Source organism: Cariama cristata, unplaced genomic scaffold (genome assembly GCF_000690535.1).
Source record: "Cariama cristata isolate BGI_N322 unplaced genomic scaffold, ASM69053v1 scaffold8052, whole genome shotgun sequence".
NCBI classification, from domain to species: Eukaryota; Metazoa; Chordata; class Aves; order Cariamiformes; family Cariamidae; genus Cariama; species Cariama cristata.
The window spans coordinates 51657-68090 of NW_009604386.1; the positions used below are offsets into that span (position 1 = coordinate 51657).

The 16434-nt window shown below is 35.6% G+C and overlaps 1 protein-coding gene across 1 annotated transcript in view; it reads right to left on the reverse strand.

Moving 5' to 3' along the window:
- Window positions 1–16112, reverse strand: part of TOP2B (topoisomerase (DNA) II beta 180kDa) — a gene marked incomplete at its 5' end in the record, with an annotated part of 48749 nt that extends 32637 nt beyond the window's left edge. The window contains 10 exons of the mRNA XM_009695585.1: window positions 2–140; window positions 1716–1853; window positions 1935–2036; window positions 8101–8274; window positions 8356–8568; window positions 10011–10108; window positions 10904–11049; window positions 12329–12392; window positions 15171–15261; window positions 15939–16112. Of these exons, the coding sequence (XP_009693887.1) occupies window positions 2–140; window positions 1716–1853; window positions 1935–2036; window positions 8101–8274; window positions 8356–8568; window positions 10011–10108; window positions 10904–11049; window positions 12329–12392; window positions 15171–15261; window positions 15939–16112 (1339 nt within the window). The remainder of the gene's footprint in view (window position 1; window positions 141–1715; window positions 1854–1934; window positions 2037–8100; window positions 8275–8355; window positions 8569–10010; window positions 10109–10903; window positions 11050–12328; window positions 12393–15170; window positions 15262–15938) is intronic.
- Window positions 16113–16434: the final 322 nt, after the last annotated feature.

Here is a 16434-nt window from a genome sequence, read left to right on the forward strand (position 1 = left end):
CCAGCATCATTAGCATCATCCAGTTTTGGAATGCCCTTGATTTTGCTGTGTTTCACCGATGAACATTTTTTGTTCAGCTGAGTTTGTGCCTTAAATTTGACCCAATTCAAAATACTCTCTATGATACCACAGTTAGAGGCCTATAAGCAACAGATCAGAATTGTGGATGAGAAAAGAAAAGTAAAGCTTCACACAGCAGATTCTTGTATCTCAATTTTGAGTCAATGACCTAACACTGTTTCTCAAAGCCCTCTAAATTTTAAAAACTGCAACACATAAAAGGTCAAGGAATTAACATATACCTTACTGTCTAGCATTTTACGCACACAAAACCAAAACACAACACTCACAGAGCTTCTTTTCCACCCCTTGTAAAATTGGTGGAAGGAGGAAAAGAGGACTGAGACCTAGTAAGAGGTTGTGTTATGTTGTGTGGTTGATGTGCTGAGACATTTTAGGTACTAAGCACCTGCTTCCTGGACTTTGACAGCAAAAAATAACCTTATGGGATATTTATGATCATTTCAAGTTTCTTTGGAAATGACTGAAAACGGCTGAAAGACAACCAAAAGCATTTAAGAATAAGTGTCTATATCAACCACTTCAGAAACTGGTAACATTTTAAGAAACACATCTGCAGGAAAAATAGCATATAGCATATTTTCTAAACTAAAACTGCTTTAGGTTTGGTTTCACATCAAAAGAAAATCCAGGTGGAGCAAAATACTGTGAGCTTTGGCTTCTCATTATCCCCCATAATACAGCACTCATTGGTTAGGGATTCTGCTGGACATTTAACACCACTGGAGATCAGTGGTCACTCCTGGGAATATTAGAAACACTGTAAATCAAACCTTCTGATAGAAATACAACATATGTAACAAAATCTGAAGAATGAATACAAGATTGCATTGTGGTATTTTTTCCTGTAAGTTCTACAAGAATGTTGCCAGTAAAAGAATTAGAAGAATAAAACACTATACAGTAAGTTTTGATGCCAATAGTATTAGCAGTGGCACCATTCTCCTTACTACTGGAGTTCCACCTACGCTACTGGCACTAAATAGGACTTAGTATAACGAGTTCTGGCTAATAGAACTCTACTTTTCCTTCCTTCTATAAAAATGTAGTAGAGGAAAAACCTCTACCATGTATTTCTACTAATACATTAATTACAGTAGCAATTCTTAGCCCATCTACAGCCAAAACTTCTAAACTTGTTGCCTGAGAATAATTATCACTTTGAAAACTACAGCCACAATTTTGCATTTCCTTGATTACTGGAAGAATAAGTAAATGTGACATGTTCCTTCCCTCTCTTTTCACTTCAGTGAAAAAGATTGAAATCAAAGAATAAGGTGGACAATAGTCTCAACTTCAGAAAAATATTTCAACACAAGAAATTAGTCAAGGTCTATGTTTAGGTTTTAAGAGTCAAATTCATTTCACCAATATAAATACCAGAATGTCCAACAAATTAGCTGATCAGGTGAAGCTCGCTTTTAAATCCTGGGCAACAGCCAAAACATAGTCATTGTTTCCATTATTAAGGCCAGAGAATGAACAGAAGTTCCTCCATCCCATTTTCACAGTACGCTAATGTCACCAAAATAGCATAATGTGCTAATTAATCTTCTGCTACCTAACATACACACACTCAATGCAGAGTGTCAATTCCTGCTTCACAGAAAAAAAAAGAAGTATGCTTTACTTACTGCTTTAAAAAATTTCTCAGATAGCTGGCACTTGGACCCAAAACTTTTAGGCTGCAATGTCATGTTTTCTTTTGTCTGGGAATCAAATGATGGGTTTTCAATCAAGCAATTAACAAAAACCCATATATGATTCTTCACCTGTTGAAAACATAGAAACCAATTTACTCAACAAAATTACCATACTAATTTTTTTCAATATTTTTGAATAAAATTACTTACCTGAAATGGTTTCACTGAAACTCCAGCTTTATTCTTCTTTTTCACCACTTCTATCAGTTTGCCCACAACCTGATCCACCACATAATCAACATGCCTACCACCCTTAATGAGGGAAGAGGGGAAAAAAAAAAAAAGAGAAAAAAAATCCATTGAATTTCCTAGTAGCTTTTAGCCGTATTAACAAAGTTCCTGTAGTCATACTTAAATTTGGAAATCCATGCACATAAAGTTGCAGCATGACAAAGGAAAATTTGTTTTAAAGTTTGTCTCTCATGTCATTCAGTCTTCATACAAGTGAGGATGATGAATGTTACACAGAACAGAAGAAGCAGGAGACCTTTCGTTCACTGTACAGTGGCGGACTTCAAATGCAGCTGCTTACAGCCTGTAACAGGATACAAAACCTTAAGAGTATGGCAGATCTGAAAATTACCCTGAAGCACTGGGACAGTACCTGCAACACTACATGGCTGTCTAGAGGTATCTTTTTAACAGGCACATAAATAACCTTGGACTAAAAACATCACACATTCGTTAATCAAATTAAACTTTCCCCATCTGGTTCACAAAAGAATGTTCAAAAGCTCATGCTCAGATATACAACATCCATGCCTATTCCTTCCCAAAAGCCATCTCACCTCTTCTTAGCTGTATTTACAGAAATCTCTGAATAAATGCTATTAGCATTCGTTGCTAGTTTGGGGATTACACGAGTGCAAACGGAGAGCAAACTGCAAATAGCCAACCACAAGATCCAGAAAACTCTAAAAGAACAGAGCAAGATGACCTTAAGGAGATGAACAGTTTTCCTTAAAACTCATGAGAGGTTAAGCCTGCTCCAAATTCATACCTGACGTAGCAACACGATACATACACAGCATGCAGTTACCATAAGCTGGCAAACTGACCCCTTAGGAGACCACCGGGCAATAACTTGTAGCTACATAATCATGCTGCCACCTGTCCTGTAGCAGACAAGGGCAGTCAGGTGAACTCCCTTATAGTCACTGCTCAAATGCAGAAGTAAAAAAATGGCTTGTAAGCAATTTCTTGCATCATCACAGTGCAAAAAAAAAAAAAAAAAAGGAAATAATATATAGGATTTTCTTCCTCCATTGCACCATACCGCTGAAAGTGAAATATTCACAGTGCCTTTCACAATTTTTCCCTTTACCCTAGAAAAAAGGGGGACTCTGAGTACTGGTTATCTTTGCTTAAGGCATTTCCAAGTAGATATTTCAAGTGAAGCCATTATTGCAAGAAAACTTTTGGTGGAGGCAATGTATTCACCTCCCAACTACAATCCCTAGCACAAGAGACCCTGAGGAAGAAACACTTACTTATGTACTTAAACTTTGGAAGTAATAAGTCAGAAAAGTTACCTTTTTGAAGCCACACATAACTGATGCTTCGTGATACAGCAGGATGATGAAAATACAGATTCTTTTCAATGTTTAAAGAATGCTTTTAGTATTGATGAAATTCAGTCTAAATAGGGAAGCACTAACCATCTGAACACCTTCAGAAGGTGCCCCAAAACTTCTATCACCTTCTCTAGCTACAATTCTCTTCGGACCTAAACTTTACACAGCTACGAAAAAAACCCAAAACATACTGCTATAAGACAAGTAAGTCTGACATTAAATTGGTTGGAAAATAAAAGCAATTGACATAAGATTTCTGGAAAAAGAAAGGTCTATAATAGATCTGTTACATCCTAACAATGACTATTGATTTACACATGTAAGGGGGGTATATTCTACAATGCAGAAGTAACCTGAATCAGAAGCACTAGTAAAGACTAAAACAGCACAAACTTACACCATAGATAAAACATTCCAAGAACAACTAGTATTTGAAGGTATGCATCCTGTAGTCTTTAATTCTATGGACCAATGACTACTGAAATTGCCTTAACCAATGGTGATAAATATGTTTAAATATTTACAAGTCCAAGGTGATGCTATTTTCCCTTACAGATAAAATAGCAGGCTTTCTTTGGAAGGATGTCAAAAATATGAATGGTCCTAAAGCCCTGGATATCTGAAAGCTGTTTACACTTTTGATTATTCAAATGCCTTCCTTTAAATTTATAGACAAAATGGTACAAATAGTAATAAAACGTTAAATACTAGTGGCTGTTATAGAAAGTTCATAATGCTTTAACTAAAATCTATTATTTTATAAGAATGAATAGTGTGATGCAGGCATATTCTATACAATTAAAACACACCTAACTCCACACTCAATATTTTACACAGAAGATCACTTCTGCTTAATATCAATTAGTGCCTTACAAAAATACAGACTAAATAATGGTTCCTGTTCAGACCAATTTGCATTAGGACAGACAAAATAAAGAAAAGATATCTAAGGAGACACTCATCATGAGGTAACAAACAAAAAAACCCCTCCTTTAAAGCTGTTTTAAAAACAGAACTGAGGAGAAAAAAAAGCTTTGGATGTGTATGAGTAAGTTTAGGATAGATAAGAAATGGAAAACAACAAAACCAAGAAAAAACAGCAGCCAAAAAGACAGAGGAAAAGAAAGAACAAACAACCAGCATGCAAAACCCAAAAGTTAGGTTTCTGTCAGTCTCTAGAGTCAACTACTAAACAGCAACACAAACCACTAGTGTGTTTTAGAAGCACCATACATACAAGTATTTTTTCCACGGTATTTCTTCTTAAAACAAACAAACAAACTCACCCAAAAACCCCAAACCATCAAAATTAAAACACAACAGTTTTTATTCACATATAGATGACAGAGTTTCAGCACAGGGAGAGTTCAAGTGAAAGCTGACACGACATCCTGGCACTTTAAAGAAAAATAAATCCATTTCCAAATTGTAAAGAGAACACAGCTACTACAGGAAGATATCAAATTGCATATTTCAAAAACATTCCACATTTGAATGGCAATTTTAAAATGCATTACTTTTACACACCACATTACTGAAAACTTATGCTTATAGGAATATCCCAGTTTCTATTTAGAACTTTAGTAATTGTTTTAATTTTTTTTTTTGTACAATTTTAGCACTTCAAATACTTCGTTAAAACTAAGATCTGACATATCAAAAAACCAGCTACTTACCAGTAATTCTTGTTCTTAGAAGATATTAGTTATTACACCAGTTCCCCCATTCCTGTGTCCATTCTTAATGTGTAGCAATGAGTGAGGGATGTTCAGAGCTCCAAGTTGGGAACCTTTCAACCATCTCACCAGTAGGTGGCACATTGACCCACTATGGAAGCATAACAGCCTATAACTGCCCCAACTGTCAGCACATTTCAATACAAGACAGAAAAAATACCCTCCAAATCTAGAGGGCTGTCAATGATTACTATGACTACTGTATTATGAGAAAGAGCACTAAAACTGCATAACCTTCTTTTCCCGGAAGGTAACCATTATGACTGAACCCCAGCCTCGCAAACTTCAGGATGCAAAGACATCTAATGAAATGGTAACAACGAAAATCTTAAAAATGAAGCTTAGACTGTCTCCTACAAACATTCGATTCATATCGTCATCAATAGCCAACAGCTTCAATTAATTCTGAGGTAAGCCATATTTAAATTCTATGGACAGATAAATGGTTCATATGGCAAACAAACTCAGAAGCTAATTATAAATTTGAAGTTTTCATTTAATCAGCTATACAAATAAAATCCTATTTTCTTTTGCATTTGTTTTCTATTATATTTATTTTATTAGAATAAATCTGAAAACTGCAAGCCTTGGAATGGGCCTGAATTTCTTGCTGAACTCCAGCAAATTTTAGCAGGTTGGGATGTTGCGTCCACCCAAGTCTACTATCTGACACTGCATCTGTATTAGCTGAGCATTTCTGCTAAAATGATTGGTAGTATTACAGCTAGCAGAGCCATCATACTAAAAATACCATTAGAATGCTATGTTGATAACTGAAGTTTCTACTACAATTTCTACTACAGCTACTATTTGAAATTTGGAACTTCAGAAGACCATGTTTAACCAGTTTATATACAAGTCTCACTAAGGGTTATCTGCACAACTGTAATAGCTACAAACATTCTTTCAAATGCTGCCTCAGAGCCTGAAGTTAAATCCTGCAGTGGTCCACTGTGGCAAAATTGAGAATAAATGGGGACCTGACCAAGGTAACAAATATACAAGAACAAAACAAGGGAGCTGTGCCTTAATATACTGCCTGACTTTCTACACACCCCTCAAAAAAAACCCCCGTCAACCTAAAAAAAACTTGTTTGGAATTTAAAGCAAGTTTAAAAAAGGTGGAAGGGAAGTTACGACTGGGTGAAATTTATCCAGAAACAGAAATGAAAAGCTTTCAGCAAACAGCGATAAATAACCAAAAAACAGCTGAAATGAGCTCCTCACCTGTTAGCAGATAAGGGGACAGGCAGTTGACGCAGTTAGTTACTAGCCATTATGTCTCATCAGTGGGTAGTTGCACATCAATTGCTGGTGAGGTGGTTCACCGGCCCCGAACATTCCACATCCAGTCACACACATAAGGCATGGATCGGGAGAGTGGGAAAAACTAGAAATTACAACACTTACCTTTGAAGAATACACAGTACTTTTTCTATGAATTTTCTTAAAGAATATACGATAACAATGTATGTGTAACTGCATGATGGGTGAAAATTGATCCAAAAGAGTCAAATTCAAAATCTTTTGAGTGAGTGTATGCAATATATTTAACTTAGGAGTCAATATGTATTCATTTTTTTCAAATACATTTTCTTAACCTGGTATCAAACATTACTAAGTTTCTCTACGTTGCCAGCTTCTTCATAAAGGTATTGTACGCATCTTTGAGGTCATGCTATTTTTCTTCTTTATGTTGCATAAAGAGGCCTGAATTAAAACCAAGTTTTAACCTTCCAACTACCAGGTATGTTTCTTATCCCAAGTTTTGACAAGTTTCAGATAAGCATTTAATTAAAACGCACACTTAGAAAGTAAATATTCTACAATGAAATAAACTATTCCCCTTACCACTGAACACTGGCTCAGCTACACTGAAAATGACACTGGAAGAAGTTATGCAGTAAAAATCATATACCGTCAAAACACTGGCTACACATCATCTACCACCAAGATTAACACTGATTTTTTTGGGCACCTGCCTAGACTACAGACCCCACTTGGTGTAACCACTGCTGCTTACGAACCACTTGTGCTACCACTGGAATTTTCTTCTGTTTGACTCTTCTTTTAGAAGAGATCCGAGCAAGGAGGGGGTTTTAAGTGTCTTATTATAAATCCTTATCATTCTCATCTTTTGGGAAGCTCATTGTTAAGACTCCCTAAAAACAACCGTTCCAATGACTAGAATTGCTTGACTTGTTCGACCACTCATGCGGTGCAAATTTGTGAAGAGCAGAAATGACAAAGACTTTGTTTCACCACGGTGGATCCCAGATCCCTAAACCTGGGCTGTGCCAAACAGGCATAAATGAGAGTTAACACTAGTTGATTTCAGGTGATTGCCTTGGGGCCTGACCACCCCAGCAACTTGAGAAGCACAAAGATTGTACTTTAGTATGCTGAGCATATTGCTGCTTTATCACAACTGAAGATTTGCTATGATACCATTTCACTACTACTACAGTTGATAATGAGTACAGAGAACACCTAGATCTCCTTATATAGAAACATAAATGAAAGAAAATTAATCTCAATGTTTCAGGCCAGTTTTATACATCATAAAGCAATAAATGGAAAGCCATTTTTCAAGAACACCAAAAGCCATTTTTGCCCTCCAAAACTTGCTACTACTAGCTTTAAAGGGGTTTGTACATTTTTTTACCTTAATTTCAGAATTATTTTATTACAATGTGTTAAAAAGGAAGGAATAAAATAGTTCCATTCATTTTATATTTAATCAACACCACGTATGCTCACATAAGACATCAGTTATCATTGATAATGATTACTAGTGTTTTAAAAACCACTGCATATTCAGAAATACTGCTATGAATGTATTTTGATTGCATTCAATTGCTCTGCCAGATCCTCTCATGCAAAGAATTCTCTCACCTATTTATTTTTGATAACCTAGATTTATTTTTTTATCAAATATTGACTAGGCATAACCTTAGCGCACATTTTTATCATTTACATTTTTTATCATTTAATATAACTACTCACCTTTGTGGTAGCTATACTATTTACAAAGCTGATTTGCTGAAACCCTTTTTCACTTAAAGTGAGGCACACATCCCATCGTTCATTCACAACTTCATGAATAACTTTGAGCGCGACTCCAGTTTCATCCAGCTTGTCTTTTACGTAAAGATCTACATAACTGCGAAATCCATTTACCTATGAGTAACACATATAACAGTTACTATTCTTCGCATCAAATACTCAGTACACTTGAAATATTTTAAGTGAGGCTCTTACAGGTAATTTCTTCCCATTCAACATGACTTTGACTCCTTTGCATGACCCAGCCAAATCATACGCTCTTCTTGTCATGAGGGCCACAATATCCTTATCAAGTTTTTCCATTTTAAATTTAGATAGATCTGGCTGGAATGTAATGCATGTGTAGTCATCACCATCAAAATGCTTAATCTTGGGTTCAGAGGTCTTCATCATATTGTTCATCCAAGTCTTTGAAACAAAACATTTTAGATGTTAGTTTACAATACATGTTTATCCTCCTCCTTTGTTCCATTTTCCAGCTATGCTAGGATTGCAACAGCTACACAAACGAAATCTCACAGACTTCTTACAGAAGTTTCCTCTGGTAAAACACTACACATAAAATTAATTGCTTTACCAAGATTTGCACAAGCATCGATGACAGCAGATTTGTGCTTTCTGTAAATATGCGGGTATCATTACATTGATGGACACGATCCTAATGCAAATACAGCCCACCACAGAACTGACTAAATTAGATAGAAGTGAGCTAGCTAAACAGTACTTACTACCCATCAGTTTAACGCTTTCAAACTACTGCACACTTCTATAGAAAGGTTTATTATTCCCTGTGCAGAGACTGAAGAGTCTCTGAGATGGCATCTTTGCAGCTGTGCAATGTACCAAAGCATGCTTCTTGACAAACCAACTTGCTCAGATTTGACTCAGGAGTCTTGGTATTGTTCCTTGTTTAAGAACACAAGCACGTTTATAAGTCCAAACAGAACACCTACTCACAGTATATATGAAAATTCAGTTCTATTAAATTTTCACAATTTTTTAAAATACTGGAAAATGTAGCACTTTATCTAAGTCGTAAAGCATGTCATTTTCAAAAAGTACATTCAAATCAATATTAATCTGCTTTCTGGCAGTCAGCAGAAAATAGTACATTTTCAAAGAGACAGGTAAAACTATTGAAATGTACTGTTCATGCAGTGACATGACAGCACAACTGGAAATTAATTACTTGTCCACAAAAAAAGAGAAGAAAGCCACCAACTGGGAAAGATGCCAAAGCCAAGGAACTTTGGTATCTAATACTCTACCAAAGTTCTTCAAACCTGTAGAAAGGTGGACATTTCAAAGCTATATACAGTAGATCAGAGGACATTAAACCCTTGGTCGGTGTGCTAACAATGATAACAATGAGTTCAAATGGGGAGGGAAGGGGGTTTGCACTGAAGTCCAGATAGGCTAATGAAATTCGTGACATAAACACTGAAAAATCTTTCCCTTAACACTATACAAAATTATCTAGATAATTGTTTACGTGTTTGCACAGCTAAGTAGAAAAAGTTTTTGACAAATTATAACAGCTATTACAAAATGTTTCAATTAAATATATTCCTTTTCACATGCATATGAATATACTTTAGTTTTAACAGAAGAAATTTGTTCTTCATTTTCAGTCACCTAACACTTCCAAGGAAAATATTACTTAACAAAAAAAAAAATTCTAATACACAGAAGCACCAATTTTACTGACTGAACTAACCTAGCCTGTAAACTCTACACATCCATTTGATTAAATGATTCATTTCATGAAATATTAATGAAATATAGAAAACGTATTAAATTTTAAATTTATAATTACAGCAAAAGGGAAAAAGTTGAGATCATTTCTATACCTGCTTAAAGCTGTGTTTGTACTCCTTGCAAGCAGTTTCAACTGTAAACTTTGTACTAAATATGTTACAAAGTTTCGCACCATAGCCGTTGCGCCCACCTGAAAAAACAACATATAGTAGGTTTTTTTACAGTAGAACCATATTTATGATATACAGAGAGTAACCATATTTATGATATACAGAGAGTATGCCAATAAAGTAAAATGCTCCTGTACAAGACCGAAGTTGGGTCACATGTCAACAGCTAACAAAGGGTGCAGAGATGGAGTTTCACGCTACCTCCAACCTGGTGCAACTGCTTCTGCCTTGAAATGAGCAGTTTGCTCCTCCCTCCAAAGCCCGGATACTCCCATTGTACCCCTTACGTTGATCTACCAGTTGCCCGCTGAAAGGCACGTGACCTCGCCACCCTGATCCAGCTGAAAACTAGGTCATGATCAGATCCAAATCACTCTGCAACCACACATCATAATACATGGGGTAGGATAGAACACAACTAACTTTCATTCATGATCTAAATTAGGGTTACTTTACATTTAGGATAATAAATTATATCCTATTTTATTAGATTTCTTTTTTGCCTTCATTTCTAGAGCATAAATGTTTAAATGCTTCTATATGTTATAATTAAAATACGAAAATACGTTGTTTGTTACTGAATAATGAGTACTGACATTAACGATGTAAACGTAAAGTTCTCTGTAGACATTGGTATTAAAAAAGAAAAAGTCAGATGTTTTCTTTAAGTCATTTTACTCTAACAAAGAGCTATAGTAACGGTGACTAAGTAATCATCTGTTATGAAACAGAATAGAAAAAGCAAGAAAAGAAAGCAGACTGAAAAGCAAACAACGGCTTCATTGAATAAAACAAAGCATGTTAAATAGTCTTGCCTGTAACTTTTTTCTCATCATCATCATAGTTGCTGGATGTTAGCAGCTGCCCAAAGATTAAAGCAGGTACGTATACCTTTTCTACTTTGTGTTCCACAACAGGTATACCTTTTCCATTATTCCATATGCTGATAATGTTTGATTCCCTATAAAATAGTGAAGACATTAAGCCAACTAATGTAATCTTGAAAACAGATCCTACTGACATTTTACCTGTTTAAATAACTACATAAAATACAACAAAAGACCATATTCTTACCACATTTATACACAGCTCTATTAGTTTTAATTACAAAAAAATCACTTCTTTAAGCTTATTAGATGTCTTGGAAGGAGCATAATTGCCCATACATGACAGTATTTCGTATCATAAAAATAACTCCCAAAAATCTGTCTGAAGAGCTTTCACTATCAACATGATCTGCAACAGAATCCTGAAGTTTAGTGACAAAATTACACTTAAGTTAGAGATGTAGCTTTTTAGCTTTCATTGAAGTCCATCCAGACACAGCAAAGTTATCATCTGTTTAAAACACTTATTTCCCAGTTATGATAAACACTGTAACTTATTTGATGCATCAATGTCAAAATCCATCAACATCTGGCATCATTAACACTTGTAGCTCTCACATAGAATTTTCATTTTGCAGCACTAGTGAGTTCAAAATCACAACGGGTCAGGCAGATTTACACTACCGTTTCCCTCCCACTCCACGATAAAAGCAATTTGGTCTACTGAAACTGATAATGCACTGAGAACTTGCAGAAAAATGACTTCTCAGCATATTTATCCTAAAGATTAGGTGTGAAAATTAGGTGTCTAAAACATTTGTTATTCAGTTAAATGTCACTGAAAAGGTACTACTAAAGGAACTCAATCAACATCTATTTAACTACTTACTGTACTTCTCATTAGGAAATATCTCTTTAAGTACCGAATTTCAAAAAACAGTGGTAATGCCATTTGCAATCTGTAGTTTCAGTGTGATATAGCTGGCTAATTCAAACATAACCTTATTCTAACGCTAAAGGAGTTAACACAGAAGTTCAAGAGGTGCAAAATGGTGTTACAAAACCTCAAGGTTGGTATTTATGATTTATGAGCAACCTGTGTGGCTATAGTTATGTATTGCCAAGCTTTCATCTAATCATGAATCTTACGATCTTCTGGTTCTAAGTTTCGTTCAATCAAACATTAATGAGTGGTTTAGGAAAGCAAATTACTATAAATTCAGAATGGTAGTACTTAGTATTAACCACCTCTAATTCACCTTTTCATCTTAAAATATGAAGCTAACAGAAATAATTCCAAAGATACTATTTTGTTTTTTAAAAAATCCAATTTCATTTAGTAAAATCATTTGTACAAATCTGAACTACAGTAGCACTGGCAGGGAAAGTAAAACAGAACATGCTTTTACTTACGGATCAATGGATATTTTAATACAAGTCATATTCTTGTCCCTCTGCTTGTTGTCAGCAGCATTTACTATGAAACAAAGCAGCACAAATTAACACTTAGTAGGAACAATAATTAATTATTTGACCTGTTAAACTGATTGTATACATATTCCACTACAAGTTATAATGGTCCAAATATTTCTTCATCTGGTATCTCCTTGCATATTCTGTATCTTATTACTGAAGTCTATAAATATGACCAAGTATCTGCAAGAAGATATTTTTCAACCTTCTTATAATTACTGACTATTTCTAGCAGTTAGAGTATCTTAGAAATAAATATAGAAGTGTATTTTGTGAGCCTGTTCTCATAACTGTTAACATACCAAGCACTTCATTCTTCTCTTGCTGTACTTGTTTGGATATTTATCACATGTACTACACTACGTACGTTAAAAACCCTAGAAAATTATATGCATCATCAGACCAGTTTACACATCCTTTTGCTACTGAAACCCAATCCTGAAAAAGTCACATCCATTAAGGAGTGTTTTGACTGCAGCAAAAGTTATCTCTGAAGAGCCTGTGAAACTTGTAACTAACAGTTCTAAGTTAGTTCATAACAGTTTACACAGTTCAGGATCAAAAGAAGGATAACTGGAAATTAACATTTGATCAGAATTCAATTAAGCTCACTCCAATGCATATTAACTACAAACAGAAATCAGAAATGTGACTGTGGCCATTAACCATAAAAACACATTGCAATCATTTTCAGCATTTGTCTGATCACCCATGAAACAGACCAAAATAAAATCCCAAAACACCAAAGGACAATACCTTAATAGATTATAAGACTCTCAATATAAGATCAGGGGCTCTTGCTAAAATCATTAAACACAGGTTCATTCAAAACTATGCACAGGTACAATGTCCAGTTTTCGTAATATTATTACACTGACCCCTAGCTCTCAAACCACACTCTGTGGAGCACTTCTCAGTGTTACATAAAGAAGCAATAAGCCATACAGTACTATGATAATTATATGATAATGATCTTCCTTTTGAATGGCTCAAGATGGAAGTGGACTCCTTTCTGTGAAAAGCCTGTAAATTTGATCTATCAGGCAGCACTCAAAAAAGAAGTGAGAAAAGATTTTCATTCTCGTATTTCTCAAAGTAGGTAATGAGTAAAAAATAAAAATAGAGGTTTTTTCCACCTGGCAGATATAGTCTTAATTACCTCTAAGACAGCTGTCCTGGTTTGGCTAAAACCAGACCATTTCTCCTTTCAGTAGATTTTTTTTTTTTTTTTCCTTCAGTTAAGTTTTTTAGTAACTGCACTTTCTGAAGCTGACTACAGGTTTTTCAGCAGTGCCTGCTTTCAGAGTTGATGGCACTTAATATCTGTAGTTGTTGTTGGGGCAGAAGTGGGATTGTTATGCAGAAAGGCCCATGGGTGTGTGCTTGCTCCCTGCGGGCTCTCTTGGGCTCTGCATGGGGGGAAAAGGGTTGCACCAGCAGGAAGCTGCAGAGGGGACAGGTGACCCAGGACTGACCAGCGCAGTATTCCATCCCACCCACTTGGTATAAAGATCGGGGATCACAAGGGCCAGCCCTCTTTCCTTCATGATCAGCATCCTGGTGGGACTCCGCTCGCTCGCTCCCCTGCCTCCGATCCAGATCCGTGCATCCCTGAATCTGGTTCCTGCCTCCTGCAGAGTCCAGTCCGGAACATCCGGGTGCCTGCCCTGCCATGTGAGCACTGCGAGCTGCTGCATCGCGGCACATGGTCCCATGGTCATCATTGGGAAGATCAATATTGGCAGTATTAGTTTTTATATTATCCATACTCTTTTTTTTTTTCATTGTTATTGCTTTATTAAAGTTTGTTTTAAGTTTCCAACCCATAAGTCTCTCTCCCTTTTCTCCTGTCCTTCCCCTTTAGGAAAAGGAAGGGGTTCATAGAGAGCATCTGCCATCCGCTTTAAGCGCTGGCCCAGCCTTAAACGGTGACAACAGCAATGCTGTAAAGCATAGTTTTAGAGGTGCGGAGAAGTTCTGAACCCAATGAACGTCATGACAAAATTTCGGTTGACCTCAGTAGACTACAATTTAGTTTATGATGTAATCCTGCCAATCCTTACAACATAAAAACTGATTAGCCCAAGATTTCATGTCAATTAATCCAAAATATCAAAAAAAAGACTATTCAGATGTAGCGCATCCCTACTGCTGGTTAGTCTTCAATGTGTGTCTGTCACCAAAAGAATATCATAAACTAGTAAGTCACAGTGACTCAGGGATTTACAATAGAATTTTCTAAAAATCATTTGTTTGTGCCGCAGTCACCATGCTTTTAAATGGCAGGATGATACTTATTCATTTTAAAACTGTCTGAAGTCTAGCAATGATCCGTGTAAGAATCACCATCACCACCACTACCATTCTGTAAAGGAGGAGGTAGTTTTAATGATACATGAAATGATGATCTAAGTTAACACTGAGACAACTTTCAGTTGTCTTCCTTCAGAAGAATAATCCTCTTTCAAATGTTACTTAAAACTGTGGCCCTAATCAACTTTGCAGATTAAAAATCCTGTGACAATATTGATCATAAAGAATGATCTAGTTTGGACATTCAGTAACAAATACTTAACACTTTCTTACAAGTTCAGCTGAAAACTCTTCCCTCTTTAAACTGTTCTATAGTGCTGGAATGCACCGAAATTTTTATGTACCACATAAAAACTACTGGGACTCTAAGTCTGTGATTTAAACTTAGATACAAATTAATGTGCTTTGAGAGCACTCAGAAAAGTGTGTACTCCATAATTCTAAAGCAATTATTGTTAAAAATACTTACCAAGGATTTCATCAAAGATCTTGTACAAGCCTGGAACAAAGGTCACTTCTCTGCAATTCATTCCTACATCTTCATCATAAACCCACATTAACTACATGTAAACAAAACAAAACAAAAATATTTACTGTCTTGGTAAACCAGTCGATGATTCTCTAAGATCTACTTACTTCAGGAACATCACTCTTCCAATCTGATTGCTGCTGTCATATGAGACAAAAGCAGAAGTCTGGTAAAAATTATAACTGTACCCACAAAGACTGCCATAATTAAAATCCATTATTTTCTGCTTGTTGGAGAACTCCAATAGTATAGACAGTGAAGTTGGAAGCAATTTGCAACTTCACAAAAACAGCTGAAAAAAGTGCCAGCAGGAGACTTAAATTCTCTGTTCTCTACCTAAACAAACCAAAGCATTTTTGGACATAGAGCTAATGCTACTTACAAATAGCTATAGATATTTCATGTGTATATAGGCACATTTGTAAACACACACATATACACATATAATAGGTGTGTGGTTATGTTTTGACTGAACTTCAACGTTTTCTGGGTATGTTTTTTCAGGTGAACCAAACACTGCTTTAAAAAGTCTTCTCTTGACCCATTCCTAGACATGCATACATAAATACGACCACAGTTTTTAGCATGATAATTTGGAATAATCAGAAAGGTCGAATGTGCCTATTTATTAACCAGAATAGTCATTTCCTCATTAAAAAAAAAAAAAAAAAACACACTATTAAGGACTGTACATTTAGTGACACTTACCTGAGTTAACGGTTCAACTGACCCAATGTAGGTATCTGGACGGAGGAGGATGTGCTCAAGCTGGGTCTTTTTCTGATAAACTCTCTCAACTGACATCTTCTTTGAAGTGTCATTTTTATTAATGCTTTCTGACTCCTCCTTTTTTGAAGCATTGATCTGATTATCAAATAATGTCTAAAAAAAAAAAAGATACCAACCTCATTCATTCAGTCACTCTCAAGATATAAACAAAACCCAACGGAGATTTAAACTACAATCAAAACTTGTCATGTAATTTAAATGTTAAGTTTCAGATGTACTAAGATCAAGTTATCCTCTCAACAGAAAAAAAAAAAATCAACAATTATATGACAGTTTCTTAACAAACTGTAACATATTCAAACTTTCATGATTTACTACGCATGATAAACCAAAATAAGAAAACAACAGTACATCACAAAAGACACCTACTTCCTCAGGTTACATATTTGTAACATCTATTTCGTGCTCAAGTATT